Raw genomic sequence first — 17,479 nt, 5'->3', positions numbered from 1 at the left:
AGACTCGGTTTTCTGTTTATGTTAGGACTCAGATAAGCAACTCTCTGTCTGGATTTTCAGGCAAATACTTGTAATATTTTTAAATAAAAGTAATAGATCTGTTTCTTGCAAAATGGGAAGTGTTGGGTTTACTGCTGTCTTATGACTCAAATGTACAATGGCAGAAGTATGTTCATAACTGTACTTACTGCAGTTACATTTCCATGAATTAAAGTTCTTTCATGCCTGCAGAGCAGAACAAAAGCTAAGTGGTACAATGGAGAAATGGTAAGGTGGCAAAAATGCTGATTTCCAAACTGTCATAAAATTAGCTTGCTCTGCTCTGTAGTGTTAGCAACCTCCATGTTTAAACTGCTCTGAAATGTGTTAGAACAAACTCAGAAACAGTTTGTAGCTGGCAAGAGGTTAGTGTACAGCATCTCAAGGAGTCATTCATCACCTTGTCTGAATGTTAAGGTACCAAATCAGAATAGTATAAGAATTGCTTCTAAAAATACAGTAAAACTATTTTAATAGAAAAAGATTATCTTCTGTTTTTCTTCATATATCTCTAAATTTTTGTTCTTAAAGAACTTGCATAAAACATTTACTTCAGCCATCTCTTTGGTTAGTTTTGAAGACTGTGTGCAGAACAAGATGGCCAGTACATAAAATGGGAGGCCTCTCTTTTTTATATCTTAATGTGACAAAACCTGTATTTACCTCAATAAATTTCCTTAGTAAATTAATAGAGATTTTTTTTTAAAGATGAAAGTCTCAAAAAGGTTTTCACCATCACTAATACTTTCCTGAACCTAATATTCCTTTAATTATTTAATGTAGTGTGTGATGTGAGACTTTAGATCTCTTTTGTCAAATTTGCCAAGTAGTTATTTTACGTGGAAGCTTTTTTTTTTTTTAATTTTTAGATAGCTTCTTCATTTGCACAGGGGATTTGATTTTTGTTCTGCTTTTAACAAAGTTGAAAAGGCTCACTAAAAGCTATCAGTCCAATAGATGTAAGACTATAATTCCCAGTAGCTGTTAAAGGCAAGATAGGTCAGGTTAGGTAGTAAAGCTCTTTCATTTCAAAGCTATAACTTATCTTTGTTGTGAATTTCATGCTTCAGTGATATCTCAGATCACAAACTTGGCTTTTACTTCTAATTAGCTCAGGCATATTCTGGGGTGTGAGATGATAGCAGACAAATTGAGCTTCATTGATTGCATCCTTTTCATCATTGAACATTCCTTTATGTATTCTTTTCAGGATCAGTAGAGAGCATACAGAACAGACCCTTAATCCAAGTTCGAGTTCAGCAGGTTTTTCCTCCCCTGCTGTTTTGAATACAGTTTTTCTCTTTTGATTAAGATATGAATAAAAGTGCATTTTTTTTAGATGGGGGCCATGTACTTTTTAGATATTTGTATAGGATATAATAGGAACTTAGCAAAAAGATAAAAGAAAATTGGTATAGTAGGAAATTCCTTGAAACACTAGGCAGGTTGAAAGACTTCATTTGTGAGTGGTTAAAAACACTGAGTTTAGTTCTCTTTTAAAATAATAATCAAGAAACAATTAAAAATGATTGTTTGGGTTTTTCTTCTATTCCATTATCATTGCTAATAATTTACTCAGAATAGCTAACTTGAGCCCTTGCCAAAGTTTTGATGATTGCAGTCATGTACTTTACCAGTATATGTTTGTTTAAACAATGAATATTTTAACATGAATTTATTCCATAAATTTCATCCTTTTTATTGTGTTTGAGGATGTCAGGTGATTCAGGTTATGTGTGTGATGCTACATAGGTATAGTTATACTTTTTGTCTGTTTCATGCTCAGCATTTAATAATTTAAATTACAGTTTACCAAAAAGGGTTTTGAAATTGTTAAATTAAATCCAGTATTATATGTTAATAGTAAGAGAAAAGAATTAAATATATTGTGTATTTAAAAGCTAAATTGTTAAAGAAAGCACAAATTATATTTTGTTATCTCAGTGTTTCTAAAATTTAAAATGAGTTAACAGTTTTAGTCTTAGCAAAATCATAGTAAGACTCTAGACCTGGTGAGCACCGGTGTTTCACAGCTTACTAGTTTAACTGGTTTAAAACACTTAACACTAAGAAGTTTCCTTGTTTGGAGGCCTGACAGTTTTCTTCAAGGTAACAGTTACAACATCTTACACATCAGTTTGTACCAAGTAGGTTCAAAGCCTGTCCTCATTTCAAATGGATTTGAGATGAAGAGCATAGGAACTATTTTATGTAATAATACATTAAAGCATTAATTTATGCCTGTTTTGATGCTGTGCTTTCAAAGTAGAAGCATAAAATATCCTGAGTTCAAAGAGTCGAGTCCAACTCCTAGATCAGGAGTTTTAACCATACACAGAAATGCTGTGGTTTACTTTCATTTAAAAATTTGAAATTCTCGGTTTCCTAGAAATCCTATTGATTAAACAGTTGAATATCATTTTGAATCACATGTTATCATAATACTAAGTCTTATCATTCTTGCTGGCAACTTGTGTGCTTTTATGCTCCTGGCCATTCTGGATGGACTGGGAACTGTGCATTTTCCTGGTAGAGAATGATCTTAACTGGTACTAAGGCAATGCACAAGTGTTGGCAGACTATATAATGAATCTAATTGTAAAATATTGACATTTTCTTTAAAAAAAATACTTGGGAGGTACCAACAAGGATTAGCTCTTTCTACTGGAATGAGATTGCTGACAGACAGTGATAACTTCTGGTAGCATATGAAATACTAGGAACTGAGATGGACAAAACAAGGACTAATGGTTGTATTATGCTTGGTTGTTTTTATTTTTGTTTTAGAAGGCCAAGTTATTTTAGTGGTGACTGCTGTAGGGAGTACTGGCCACAGGACAGTATGAGCTGTAGAATTCCTGACCAGTAGTCCCATGAACATTCATGCAGTATCTGGATATTCATTCATAGTCCTGGCCTCATTCATTCAGTACTGATCCAGCACCTCTTCAAATGTTTTTTCATCCTGGGTCACTGGATACTGATATAAAATTATTAACTTACATAAACATGAGTGGAATGTGACATACGTATTTTTATGTTTTGTAACTTGTCCTAATTGAAGGATGTTTGGGTCATTGCAAATGGCAATTTTTTTTGTTACGCTCTGTAACTTCACACTCTGTAAGGTGCTCTTTGAAGCTTTTTGACAACTATATTTGGTTCAAATATACTGTCTTCTGTCTCCAGAGTGTGTCATCTTAAAGCTGTGGTCCATGTTTCTTGAGCTCAAAGTGGCTTAATTCTTTGTAAACATTGCGAGAGGTGGTTTGTCAGAGAGTATATCCATGAGACCTGCATCTTCCTTATTGAAAACAAGCCCCACTCTAAGTAACTGTACAGTTTTCCTTTTTAAATACCGAGGACAGAACTGTTTTCTGGAAGCATGGTAGTGGTATTTGCTGAGCCATGTAAATACGCTCTTTCCCAACTCACTACTACTGAGTTGATAAGATGTTTGTGACATGGGAAGTTATCTCTGATTCTTGTACCAAGTTAGATTGAAAACGCAACAAAATCACACAATTTCTTTTTTCTTCTGTAGGTTGTTAGTGCTTAATCAAAGACTTTCTGCATGATTAAAAGATTTCAAATCAGTACTGAGATTTCTTTATGGAACAAACACTTCCAATAATTCTAGCAGTAGGCACATTTTAGAAGTAGGCATATTATTGCCTGCTACCGATTTTCTCTGTGGGTCAGATTAGGCAAGTCCAGACTAAAAGCAAAACAAAACCTGTGTGCTGAAAGTTGATTCTTTGGCACCATTTCTTCTGTAATTTTGTTTATGTTGCATAGCAATGCTTGCTGATGTAGAGGTAGTCGAAGATTGTTTCAGTAGTTCTAAAGGTGACCTGCTGTGACAGGTTCTCTGTTCACTGCTTGTGCTTGAAGAGCTGAAATGAAGTGAGCATGACTGTGGCATAGCCAAACAGAAGTGATAGGCTGTTTTCTATGACTATATTGGGATTAAACAGCAGAATGGGAAGAGTGCTTCAAATTCAAGAACCAAGTTGAAATAAACTATAAGAAGAGCTGAAAGGAGATTGTTTCCAAGTCAGAGGAGTGTGTGTCTGTAACAGCTTTTCTGTGGCTCTGTGGGAGCTAATAGCCAAACTGCTTTGTAGTTGAAGCTTGTCTGTTTTGTAATAGGGATGATGAGACATGGTTGACTATGATAGTAGAGCCTATTCTGGTAAATCAAGAGGCTGCTTGTAAGTTCATGTTTATAACTCCTTTCCTGCTTTACCTTTGGTATATTTGTGAAGTTTTGTTCTGTGATTCACACAACACCCTCACCCCCATCATAGTATGATTTTGCCTTTCTTTTCTAGATCTACCTTTTTTGTAATTTTGATTGCTCTCACATTTGCACAACCTGTTTCAGAGCAAGCTTGTTCCTAAAAACGAAATTTAAGGAACTTGCATGCAGTGCCTCATCTTTTGGTTGAGATGTTTCATGTCTTCCTCAGTAACATTGAAGTTAAAGTGCTTCACTTATATATATTTAAATAGGATAATAGTGAAAATTCAGGACTTTACTGATCTGCATGGGTATTTTCTGTGGAACTGTCTGAACAAAGGTAGCAGAAATATGGTGTCTTTCCCTTGTAATAACACAGAGAGAAACAGGAATGATTTAAATCATACATGCAGGGTGGTATATCCAAGAAACTGGTTCCCAATTCCAAATATTGTTGTAAAACCCTATGACTATTTGTTTCTCTTATAAAAGCTTTATTTTTAGTGCAGCTCTTTAGTTATTGAAGCTTTTTTTTTTTTACTTTATATATAGCGCATATTTTTGCCATAATAATGGGCAAAATAAACGAATTATAAGAACTGCTCATCATAGAATTTTTGAACATTTTCATAGGTCTTGGTTACATCTGCATAAGCAGATCATAGTAATTACTTTCAATTGTGCTTTCCAGTACATAAATTAATGACATGACTGGTGCTGCAGTGTTATGGAGGGCCGTGCTCTCTGATGCTTACCAAATAGAAATTCACCTTAAAGCTTTGGGTTGCACGACTTGAAGACAATGTATCCTATAAAAATAAAGATCTCAAAGTAACTTTTAGCTAAGCAGATATGCAAGATTTTGAGGGAATATTGTTACTTAAAGCTTCTCTCTGCTTCATCATTGGAGTGCCTTTCTCCAAAAATCTTAAAGCAGTAGTAGTTTGGTCTGTGTGCCTTTATTTACTTAAGTGCTTGTGAATACGTATTTGTGTGTGTATACACAAATTTATGTAAACATATGACCGTACAAAGTAGCATTGTGAAAGCTATTATACCTTATATTTTTCTGTATTCTAGTGTCTTAAGGCCTAGAGGTGTTAACAAGTACTCTGTGTGTGGCAAACCGAGGCTTGTAAAGAGGAGTGTGCTCATTTTAACAAGCGCAGGGAACAAAACTCCAATTAAGCTACTCCTTTTTCCCCCACCCTTTCTGATAATGGAGGAACAATAGGGAGAGATTTACTAAAATCAGTAACCACAGCAGTATTAATAGCAAAATGTATACGAGAGAGAGTATTTTACCCACAAAAGGGTATTCACCCCCGGGAGCAAACAAAAATGTTTCCCAAAAATAGTGCTGCCAGTATGGTCTCTGGACAAAGGCTTTAAGCTGAGGAGAGCCCTTGCAGCTTAACATTCCCTTGCCCCAGTCTGAAGAAACCAGCAAAGAACTGGGATGAAACTTAGAAGCCAGATCACTGGCATTGTGCTTCCCGCTGTTTCTCCAGACTGCTGCGCCCGGCTGTGTTTGGCAGCGTTTGCCCTACTCAGTTGCTCTACTCAGTCCCCCACGGCCGGCACTGGCACCACACCACCAGCTCTGGAGACAGGGTTTTGGGCTCTGTCTGGCTGTGCCAGCTCAGGTGGGGGTTTGGAATGGAAAGGGGACCACCAGTGGTGGAGAGGGGGCTGGGGCTGACTGATCCCAGCACCTTCTCTCTGGAGAGATCCAATCAAGATGGCAAGTTTTTAGTTTCTGGCACTCAGCTCATGCTGCCGAACCCACGCCCCCAGTGATGATGTCTGTGGTACAGAATTAAACAGTGCTAAAAACTCCATCCTCCTTTTCTCTGTAACCCGGACAAGAAGGAAGAATACAGAAATATACTCTTGTATGCTGGCCCAAAACTGTTTGAAAAGTATGTAAACTGACTTCCTTGTGTTTTGGCTACTCATAAAGACTCCATACTTCCATGAGAGAGGGGAGAAACTGTTACCTTTCCTGCAATCTACCCTATTCTGCTTTTCTAGACCAGCAAATATTCCAAGTACTTTCATGTGTCCTATTTACAGTGGTCTTAAGTGCTTTTGAGATAAAGATGATGAACCTTCATAACATTATAATGTAGCCAGAATTATCTAAAACTGACATATGGAAAAGTTAAAGGAGAAAGGTCTTGAGTTAGTCAGGGTTACACTGATCTGTTACCCAATCCATGACTAGTTTCCCTGTATTCTGACTTGGTAGCCACTGGTCTGTCTAGCAAACCATGTTGCCTCCTGGTGTCTTTTGGTATAGCCAGGAGAGATCTGAGGTTATACTGCTTGGATTACTCTGAAAGAATTAGAAAGCATGGAAGGTTAATGGACTTGATATTGTTTTATCCCTCACTGAACTTCACAGGAGAACTATTCCTGTTGAACGTGCAAATTGGAAGAAATGGACTCAAACACAACGTGTGTATCTGACTTTGTGCTTTTGATTATACAGGATGGATATGCCTTCTTGTCATAAGTGTGTACTAAAATTTAACCTCAAATAATTAAATACATGTTTTTTTTGTTTTGTCTCCATCCAAAGCAAATTTTCTCCATCGTTTAGATAATTTTAATGTGCTTATTATCCCTGTTAATGCCAGTTAATAGCAGAACATAATGTTGATTTTTTTTTTTAGTTTGTATTATTAAAAAAAACCATGTTTAATAGGAGAACAGTGGTGGATTGGAATTCATTTGAATAGACTTGTAGTGTTTTGAACTGGAAGTGTAGTGTGAGAAGTAATTAAAACTGACTCTTACCAGTGAGTATAATTTTTATGTTTTCATTAATGAACATCCGCATTTATGACTTTGCATAAGATGACTTTTTGCAAATAAAAACATATCTTAATGAATTCCTATTTTCTTAGTTCTTTTATGGAGCATATTAATAGCATTACTTTAGCATCTGTTCAATTTTGAAGTTCTGATGGTGATTTTGTACTTTTTTCAGAAACTTTTTTCAATTTAGTGTTCAAAGTTTGTTAATATATGTCTCTAGCTTCTGTATTTTTAATTTTCTCCTAACTATTTTTTTCAGATTTAAAACCCACTCCCTTAGGAAATACATATTAAAATTAATTTTCATAACAAACATGTCCTCCAAATCCCTGCCACTAAAGCATGCTCTCATCAGAATGAATTCAGCAGCATGTCAATGTAAAGATTAACAATCTTGTCCAGTGGAGGGTGCCCCTGCCCATGGCAGGGGGGTGGGAGTGAGATGATCTTTAAGATCCCTTCCAATCCAAACCACTGAATAATAATGTAATTAAACTGCAGCAGCAGTAATTAATAGATTACAGATCAGTGGGCAGCTTTAAAAATGAGGATGTGGTAGAATGAAAATGATTAAATAGGGTGCATATTTCTTGAAGATTAATTCCTACTTTCAAAATCTTGGTTTTCAAAGTTAAATACTGTCAGGAATATAAGAACATCTTACTTGTGTTTTGCTTGGTTGCGTAAAGTGTACGTTTTAGGTGTTCATTTGATTTCTCGACTTTTGAATTTATCTTAAACACAAACACTTCAATATGTTTCTTTTTCTGCTCGTGTGACTGCAGTCTTAAAAAGAAAATCTTCCACTTTGCAGGCAATGCTCAGAGTGTGACCAGGCAGGTAGCAGTGATATGGAGGCTGATATCGCCATGGAAACCTTACCAGATGGGACCAAAAGATCAAGGAGGCAAATTAAGGAACCAGTGAAATTTGTTCCTCAGGATGTGCCTACAGAACCGAAGAAAATTCCAATCAGGAACACGGTAAATGATGGTGGAGCTGATGTTTTGAGGCTCATATTCATAATAATATTGTTTCAGATGACTTACATTGTGGATATTTTGAACTGAGTTATTTCAGTTAGATTGATGTTCTGTTTTTGTTACTTATTCCATTTTCTCATTTTAGTGCTTTATTAGTTGTGGTAAATACAGTTTTGCTAAAGTAGAAAGCTGGGAAACATGGTAATTAACTGAAGAGCTGTACAAGCTTAAGAAGAAATTCAGTTTGCACTTAAACTTAGCCTTTACAGTTCTTCTTCGCTGTAGTAGTAAGGACACTTACTAGGGAAGATTTAAATATATTGAATTATAGCTGTAAAGTAATTAGTCATTTCCTTATCTACAGGCAACCTGCTGACTAACTGCACATTTTGTGACCATCACAGCACCCTGTTATTTCAGTTTGTTTGCCTTCCTAGTCTTACTAGTCATTGTATGTTTTCTTAAACTTTCTTGGTTGATAGAATTTTGAGAAGACAAGCAAAAGCTCATGCTTTCTGTACTGATGAAATATTTGGCATCTTTCCTTCCTTTGAAAGTAGAATTTTTTTATTAATCACTGTGCACTTTTACTTAAATTTGGCTCTCTTACTTATTCATAAAACAAGGCTTTTCATGTGTGATGTGTCATATCACCTATAAAAAGTACATAAAAATATCAAAGGGCATTTAGGTCCAGTTTACGGGATGAGTAGTGTTCCCATATCCCTTCAGACGTAAGTGGTTCATCTTCCAATATATTCCTTATTATCAAGAAATACTTACAATGTCTCACATTGTAGTTAAATAAACTTCATCTCTCATGCAGCACAACTTTATTTTCTTCACAAAGCTTTCCAGACATTTTATGATTATACTAGCACATACCATACTTAACATATACTGATAGAATTAAGCAAGTATTTTCCTGACCCAATGTTAAATGTTTGCTTTAATTTTGGGCCACAGCTTTGATTTACCTAATGGCTTCCCTTTCCTGGTCTGTGACTCAGAACTTTAAGAATGACTCAAGCCAAGCTGATGAATTTAGCTCAAACTATGAGGAGTGTGAGAAATCCAAAATTAAATTTTGAGAAACTACTACTTCTTTCTTTTCCTTGTTGAGGGAAAGTACCATTCTTCCTTCTGCTTAAGAGCTTGTAGAATCTTACAGCTGCCTGGGTAGGTTGAACTTACTGTTGTTATGCTGTTATTCATACAGAAAGAAGACTTACCTGGTGTTCTGCTTACTGAACTCTTTGTCTCTCATTTCTCCTGTTTCTTCTTTCTTTCTCTTCTCTCTTTTTATACCTAATGTAGTGCTATTAGGGTGTGGAGAATCATGATTCTGCGACTAAAGAGAACTGAAATTATTGCAGGAAAGACCTTCGTAGTTGTAATGAAAAAAGGAGTGGTATAAGGCATTGTTCAGAAATCAATAGGAATGCAAGACTGGTTTGTTCTAAAGCTCATGTAATAACTGCCAAGGTTCTTCTGTGCAAAATGGAGAGAAGTCTGATTGCTCTGAAGTGTTCCCCTCATGCCATGATGCTGTGATGTGCTGAACTGGTGCTACATTGGTGATTTGGCACCTCATGTGCCAAATCAAATCTATACACATTGTAGTATGTAATACAGAATTAATTGATTTTCAGCGGACTGATGTGTTGTGTCACTGTATGGCACTGCACTGTGGAAAAATCACTGCTGCCAGTCTAAGAAAGATTTTGTTCTTTTGCTTGAATTTTCAGTCTCTCTTTCAGTTCTCTCCAGTTCTCTACTTTTGTACAACATACAGATTTGCAAGATAGCGTCTTTGCTGCCTTGTGGGCAGGGCTTCTCTGTCAAAGAGGAGCATCAACCACTGACTGATTGGCCTCCTTCTGGGTAACTCCCCTAGTATATGTTCTATGGTGTGGAATATCCCTTTGGCCAGTTTGGTCAGCTCCCTCCCAGCTTTTTATGCAGCTCCTCCCTGGCAGAGCATGAGACACCGAAAAGTCCTTGATTTGAAGTATGCATAACTTAGCAACAGCCAAAACATCTGTGTGTTACCAGCATTATTCTATCTGCATTAGGCCAGATTAGCTCAGTTGGTCAGAGCATGGTGCTAATAATGCCAGGATTGTGGGTTTGATCCTTGTATGGGCCATTCACTTGAGAGCTGGACTTTGATGATCGTTGTGCGTCCCTTCCCACTCAGAATATTCTGTGATTCTCATACGAAGTCCAAAAACCACAGCACTATACCAGCTACTCAGAAGAAAATTAACTCTATCCCAGACAAAACCAGAATGTCCAGAGACCTGTGACAATTGGAGCACACTAGTGTTCACAGCTTCTACATGACATTGGAGACTCAGTTTCCTTCTGTAATTTGGAAGTGTGAGGGAACTAACACTGAAGTAGGTTATTCAGTCAGGATAATGCTTCTTCCTTGTACAATTCTCCGCATTAATTGTGTGCCAGGACAGTGTTTTATAAAACACCATATAAGTGTTTTATAAAAAGCTACATAAGCTTTTTAAAGAACCCTGTGAGTGCTCTCTAGTATTTCTATCTCTTAGCTTTCAAATATTTCACTGCATATTTATATAGAATCGTAGAGTCACAGAATATTCTGAGTTGGAAGGGGCCCACAAGGATCACTGAAGTCCAACTCCTGGCCCTGCATGGGACACCTCCAAGAACCATACCATGTGCCTGAGAGCATTGTCCAAATGCTTCTTGAACTCTGCAAGCCTTGGTGCTGTGACCACTTCCCTGGGGATCCTGTTCCAGTGCCCAACCACCCTCTGAGTGAAAAACCTTTTCCTGATATCCAACCTAAACCTCCCCTGATGCAATATCAGGCCATTCCCTCAGGTTGTGTCACTGGTCACCAGAGAGAAGAGATCAGTGCCTGCCCCTCCTCTTCCCCTCATGAGGAGGCTGGAGACTGCAATGAGGTCTCCCCTCAGTCTCCTCTTCTCCAGGCTGAACTAGCCACTCCTTGCATGTCTTTCCCTCTAGGTGCTTCACCATCTTTATAGTCCTCCTTTGAACTCTTTCTGAGTTCAGATACAATAGCTGTAATAGCTTTATATCTTTTTCACATTGTGGCACCCTAAACTGAACACAATATTCAAGGTGAGGCCGCCCCAGTGCAGAGCAGAGTGGGACAATCCCCTCCCTTGCTCAGCTGGCGATGCTGTCCCTGATGCCTCCCAGGACATGGTTGGCCCTCCTGGGTGCCAGGGCACTGCTGACTCATGTTCAACCTCCCATCGACCAGGACTCCCATGTTCCTTTCTGTGGTACTGCTCTCCAGCCTCTCATTCCCCAGTCTGTCCATGCACTGAGGGTTGCATCATCCCACCTGCACATTCTGGCACCTGCCCTTGTTAAGCTTGATACTATTGGTGATTTCCCAGCCGTCTCATTTAGGACCTTTGCAGGGCCTCTCTGCCTTTCAGGGAGTCAGCAGCTCCTCACAATTTAGTATCATTGGCAAACCTACTTAGTGTATCTTCAGGTCCTGTGTCCGAGTGGTTTATGAAGATGTTGAAGAAAATTGGGCCTAGTATGGAGTGCTGCAGAACCCCAGTAGTGACAGGTTGCCAGTCTGATGTCACCCTATTCACTATAACCTAAGGAAATCAAGTTTGACAAGATGGACTTTCCCCTCATGAAGCTATGATGGCTCTGATTGGTGACTTTGTTGTCCTTCAAGAGTTTTTCAGTATCTCCCAGAATAATCTTCTCCATGATTTTACCTCTCACTGAAGTGAGACTGACAGGCCTGTAGTTTCCAGGGTCCCCGTTGCCCTTCTTGAAAACTGGGACATTTGCCAGCTTCCAGTCAACTGGGACCTCTTGGATTCCCAGGACCACTCAAAAATCATCAAAAGAGGTTTTGTAATGACATCAGACAGTTGAGTATTCTCTGATCAATCCCATCAGGCCCCACAGACTTCAAGGGGTCCAGCTGGAGCAGTAAATCCCACATAAATTCAGGGTTGACTGGGAATTTATCATTCTCACAGCCATGGTCTTCCAGCTGAGGGCACTGGGACCCCTTAGCCTATCGTTGCTGTTGAAGGTAGAGGCAAAGAAAGCATTAAACATCTCTGCCTTGTCTGTGTCCTTGTTTGTGAGGTGACCATCCTCAACCTGTAACAGGCCAATGTCATTTCTGCATTGTAGAGCAGCTGTTTCAAAGAATTGGGAAGACAGAGAGAAAGTCCAGCTGTTTGGACTCCATTGTTTTGGAGACAGCAACTATCATATTGTACATTAAAATGTAACAAGTTTACAAGAAGACTTTTCTGATTTTAAACTTCCTAAGACCATGTAAGTGGATATATGAGGGTGAATTTAAACATACCATACTTTTACTCTGAGCCAGAGTCTGTACAAATTATAAATGAATGTAAATAAACAAGACATTAGGTCTTTATACTTAATTTTGTTATATGACGGCTGTATTTACAGACAGAATTTAATGAATTGTTTATGCTTTATACATTTCAAGCCATATGTAGTGACCTTTTAAAGATTTCTTGCATTTCAGTGCATAACTTTTTAAACTTTGTTTAACATCTATTATTTTTATAATTCCAATTTCACACTTTTATAATCATTGCAAATCATTATTTCTGCTTCCAATTTATTTCATAGAAATTAATAGCTAATGATTAGCAAAGAGCTAATAGAAACCAATAGCTAATTGCCTAAACCAGATATCTATAAACACCTTCCTTATATTTACTATAAATCTGAATATGTTTTTTAGCATTTGCTTTTCAAAACTGTACAATTTTTTTCACCTTTTTTTATTATAAAGATTAAAAGTATAGAATAGATTGTTTCTTTGGAAAATACTTTAAAGAGATACAAATAGCATTTTTCAGCAGTAAATTGAGAGATTAATGATTTTACTCAGCTATGTATGTTCAGATTTTCAGAGTCTTTTTGAGGTGATCCATATTATAAAAACACAGCTTTTAACAGTCTGTTGACTTCATTTGCTGTCCTAGAATAAAAAGGAATACACAGATTTTTTTTTTTTTATCAAACATGTAATTGCTAAAATAGTTTTGTTAGTCTGGTTTAACATTTTTGCAAAATAAGGGTTTTTCTTCTGTCCTTTTAAAAAAATGATCCTAAGGAAGTTTCAGTGAACTTTTAAAAATTTGGTAAACTGTACTTTGCCTACTATATATGCTATTGTCCGGAAGTGTAACCGAGTTCCTGTATGTCACGTACATACACATCTTCTAAAGTAAGTTTGTGCAGCTGGGGCTAGCTGTGATGCAGGTGTATCCTTTGAATTTAGGTAGTGTTTGTGTTGTTGAATATTCCATCTTCCAATAAATTCTGTCAGATCCTGGTACTCTTAATGAACATATTAGAGGAGGTTTTTTGTGTGTGGTTTGTTTTTGTGGAAATTCCATTTTTTATTCCTTTTTCTTGAGAAGCAGCTATCTACCCAGTGTTATAAAGGTGAAATTAAAGAATTTTGGGAGCTTAATAGTTGAAGCCTGTAAATAAATAAAGTATTCTAATACTCTGATACCAAACCTATTTTACCTATTTTTTTAATTTGAAACCTGAAAATCTTTTTTCTGTAATTGCATTGTGTGTAATCAAGAGGAACAGACAGTAAATTTCTGTTTAACAGTAAAAAGTCTGTGTTAGTTAGTTATGGTTTTGACATACAGAATTGAAAGATTAATTTCTGTCAACTGATAAATGCTCTAGAAAAAAAACCAGTAGTCAGTCAACTTTCTAAAACTTAAGGATTTCATTATAATGAACTTTGTAAAATACTTCGTTTTCTTCATTAATTAATAGAAAAGTTCAACTGAGTCTATGACATGTTGTAATGTCACAAATGTTAAAAGTAATTAATTTAGCTTGCCAAATACATGGATACACGATACTCTTCTGGCTTCAGATCAAATTCAGAATGGAGTGAAGTAAGATCAAGCTCTTCCACAATGCTTGAAGCAAATGGAATGTATCAGAGTTTTACATTTTCTTTTTTAATTTGTTTTGTTTGGAGTTTGGGGATTGTTTTGGTTGGTTGGTTTGATTTTTAAGAAAGCAAGAAGGAAAAAAACCTTGCAGGTGAAAGATCACTACTTTTTCATGCTGCAGTGGCATGGAGAGATGGACATATTCCAAATAGTATTCCAATGGTGTCAATACTGATATCTTTGTAAGTAAAGGTAACTGGCCTATCTATTACTTCTGCAAATAAGTACTCTTAAATTGAGTTTTCCAGGAAAGAATCACTTGTTTTAGCAACACTTGAAAATTGAGGTCTTTTGGCCTCTTTGTCCTCATTCTTCTGTTTCAGTTCTCTGTGTGTGTGCTTTGGAGGAAATTAGTGTTAAAAAGGATAGAAGTCAATCCTGCTCTTTATCAAATTCTGTTACTTGTTTAAGCCTGAGAAACAGTAGTTACAAGTTAATTGATCGACTCAGTGATAGTTTTGCTTGACAGCAGGAATGTTGCAAAATTTTTGGTTTTCTAGAAGAAAAAGTTCTGAAGACAATGGAAACAAAAAATAGAGAAAAATCGTAATTCTATGTAATTAAGCTTTATGGTTGACTTGGTTTTTTTTGTAATCATATTTTGATTCATTACTGTTTCTTTTTGTCTGACAGTTCCCTTTTTATTACTGTCATTTTTCTGGACAATTTAATAGTTATTTCAGAGATATATTTTGAATAGTAGTGATATGTACCATTTAAGATACTCGCTTTGATCTGTATTGAACGAGTGTGCCATCTGGTGTCTACATGGCAGTCCTTACCTTTATTTAAAATAATTTTATGCCTATGTGGTGCCATCAATTGAACACTTCTTCTGTCTTTTAACAAAGCAGAGAGTGTCAGAAGGATTTTTTTCTGCAGTTGGTTTCATCATAACTTTTTCATTGGCAAAAGGAAGTTTGTAATTTCTAACTTTTCATAAGGGGTGGGTGACGTCATGGATTATTAAAAATTGCTATCTTGGCAGAATGGTTATGGTTAATGTGTAACAGGATAGAGAACACGTTATTTGTGCAGTTTCAACCTGTGTGGCTTTTTTCACAGGCTTTTGTGGTTTGTTTTATGCATGCTATTGATAGTTAGTGCAGTGATTTCTTTAAGTCGCTTTTTTGGTATAGTGAAGGTTTTCCCAGTTCTGTTTTCTGAGTGTGTTCTGTTTTGCTTGTGTTTCATACCAGAGTTATCCTCTGTTCTGTAGTAATGAAGTTCTCCTTGCCATGACCTCTTTGTTTGGAATGATTACATAGGCTTCTAATGCTTACTGATTCCTTTTATTTTTTTTTGTCTTTAGATTATCCTTATCAGTATATGAGAAAGGCTGCATAAGTGAGAGTTGAGGTTTGGAGGTTTTTGATGTGTGTGATATGTATCTATGAACCATAGTTTGAGAAAAGGTAAAACTGTGAAAGTATATCGTTAGTGTGTCAGCTACAACTTGATATAAGATAGAAATGAAAATGTCTGAAGAATTTGCATAGGATCCAGAATTAAAACATGGTTGTAATCTTATACTGATCCTCTTCCCTGTGCATTTCCGCGTGTGTAAAAGACAGCTATGTGTCTTTTTCAAGTAGTTACTGTAGCCACAGGTCTGTCGGGGAAACATAAACAGTATGTGCTATTATTTCTAACAAGAAATGGGAGGTTTATAGATCTCCAAAAATCAACACATCTAAAGTTATTCACATTTTTCCCTCTTAAAATTAGAACACACACACAAAACAACAGCTACAGACTTTTTTGCAGAGGAAAGAAATTATCATAGTACCAGTAGTTCTGAAAGCCAGGTATGTCTTCAGTAATTTCATTAATTTTTTAAACAGGAAATCTGAGACTAGTTTTGAATTATTTATATGAAATGGTCAAATGAAAATGCATGTTTTCGTAATGATATCCCGTGCCTCCAAACTCCAGGAGCACTTGGAGTACCAACTAAATTTCCTGTGCTCAGCTTTGCAAATAAAAGTAATACTTACTTTGTAGTACCAGCACTGTTAGGGGTATCAGAAACTCAGTGCTGGAAAGAAGAGCCCTGTGAATATGACCATATTGTTTCTGTGGCATCCAAGAGGTTTAGAAGCATGAGCGTAATAAGGATCGCCATCTTTTCTGTCTGCAAGCAGAAGCATGCATGCTAATGTAGTGAAATCCCTGAATTACCTAAAATACCCAGCTAGAATGGCATGAGCAGGTGTGCTGGGCCTCTTTGCTGCCTTTGTGTGCGTGTGTAAACAGTTAAAGGAAATTCTAACCAGTTAGCATAGTAAGCAAAGGAGGAACTGGAAACAGTGCTTTTTTGGTTGTGGTGTGTGAAATAGTTGGCAGAATTAATACAATTTTTGCAAATGACTGGGAATGACTTACATGGTCTTAAATGTCATTGCGGTCTAACCCCTTCTTTGTTTATATTTTTTTCCTCAAGTAACTTTTTGAAATTACCATGCAGAAATCACCATTGACCTTTTGAAAAACTGCGACTGAAGAGATCAAATCCAGAACCATGCTAGTTTACTTTATGTGGAGTGGATTTGAACCCTTGCCACTGACCACAGATGCTTTCAGTATTTCATGCTCTTTTCCATGTATTGTTAACATTGTTAACTCCTCTGTATCTTCTTGTGTAAACCAAGAAATTAAATAGGTGACAGTATACACTTTTATCCTCTAGGACCATTTCAGAAAAAGCTCACAAAGAGCATATACTTCTGACTTTTGGGAATCGCCTCTCCTGTTTTGGTCAGTTCACAAGTTCTGGATCAATCATGTTGTGTTTTTTTCTTCCAACTGGCAAAGCAAAAGTGCTCCAAGGGAAGAGTCAGCCTTCTACTGCTGTCTTTGGATGAACTGGTTTAAAGCATAAACAATGAAACATAACAATGAGGTTTGGTGACAGCCATAGGGCTTTTGGGTTATGTTGGCACCTATTCTGTCCTGTTCAGCACTGTGCTTTCCCACCTGGAAGCTAACGTATCAACTCGTTGCATCTGTTAGTGATGGCAAACAGACTGTTTCCTTTGCAGCTTTGCTTTGCTGCTTTGTTTCCTTTTGCAAACAGTCTGTTTCCTTTCAAAGACTACAGGGTTCATCCTAGACTTTATTTGTTCCTTTATAGATGTCTTTCATTTGTCTCATGTATGGAATTCATTTTTCTGAGAATATTCAAAATCTTACAGTCAATGCATTATCTAATCTTCTTCATTTTGTGTGTTTCATATTGTTGTCCAGTTGCTTATAAACAAAAATATGAAATGTAAGCATTCACTTCAAGCTTTTCCAGGTTCAAAATGGAGAATTCTACTTCAATCTTTCTTCTTCTCCTACAGTTGGGTTTGAACCCATTGTTGATCACATTT

At 36.8% G+C, this 17,479-nt stretch overlaps 1 protein-coding gene across 5 annotated transcripts in view; it reads left to right on the top strand.

Moving 5' to 3' along the window:
- The window catches only part of PHF14 (PHD finger protein 14), a 164,521-nt gene that overhangs the window by 46,832 nt on the left and 100,210 nt on the right, over positions 1 to 17,479 (top strand). For all 5 annotated transcript variants that reach the window (XM_039548156.1, XM_039548154.1, XM_039548155.1 and 2 more), the window contains exon 14: positions 7,920 to 8,088. In XM_039548156.1, coding sequence (XP_039404090.1) covers positions 7,920 to 8,088 — 169 coding nt within the window. The remainder of the gene's footprint in view (positions 1 to 7,919; positions 8,089 to 17,479) is intronic.

This window comes from Corvus cornix, chromosome 2 (assembly GCF_000738735.6).
Source record: "Corvus cornix cornix isolate S_Up_H32 chromosome 2, ASM73873v5, whole genome shotgun sequence".
NCBI classification, from domain to species: Eukaryota; Metazoa; Chordata; class Aves; order Passeriformes; family Corvidae; genus Corvus; species Corvus cornix.
Note: the sequence above shows the minus strand (reverse complement) of the source record. Positions and strands in the feature narration are given on the sequence as shown.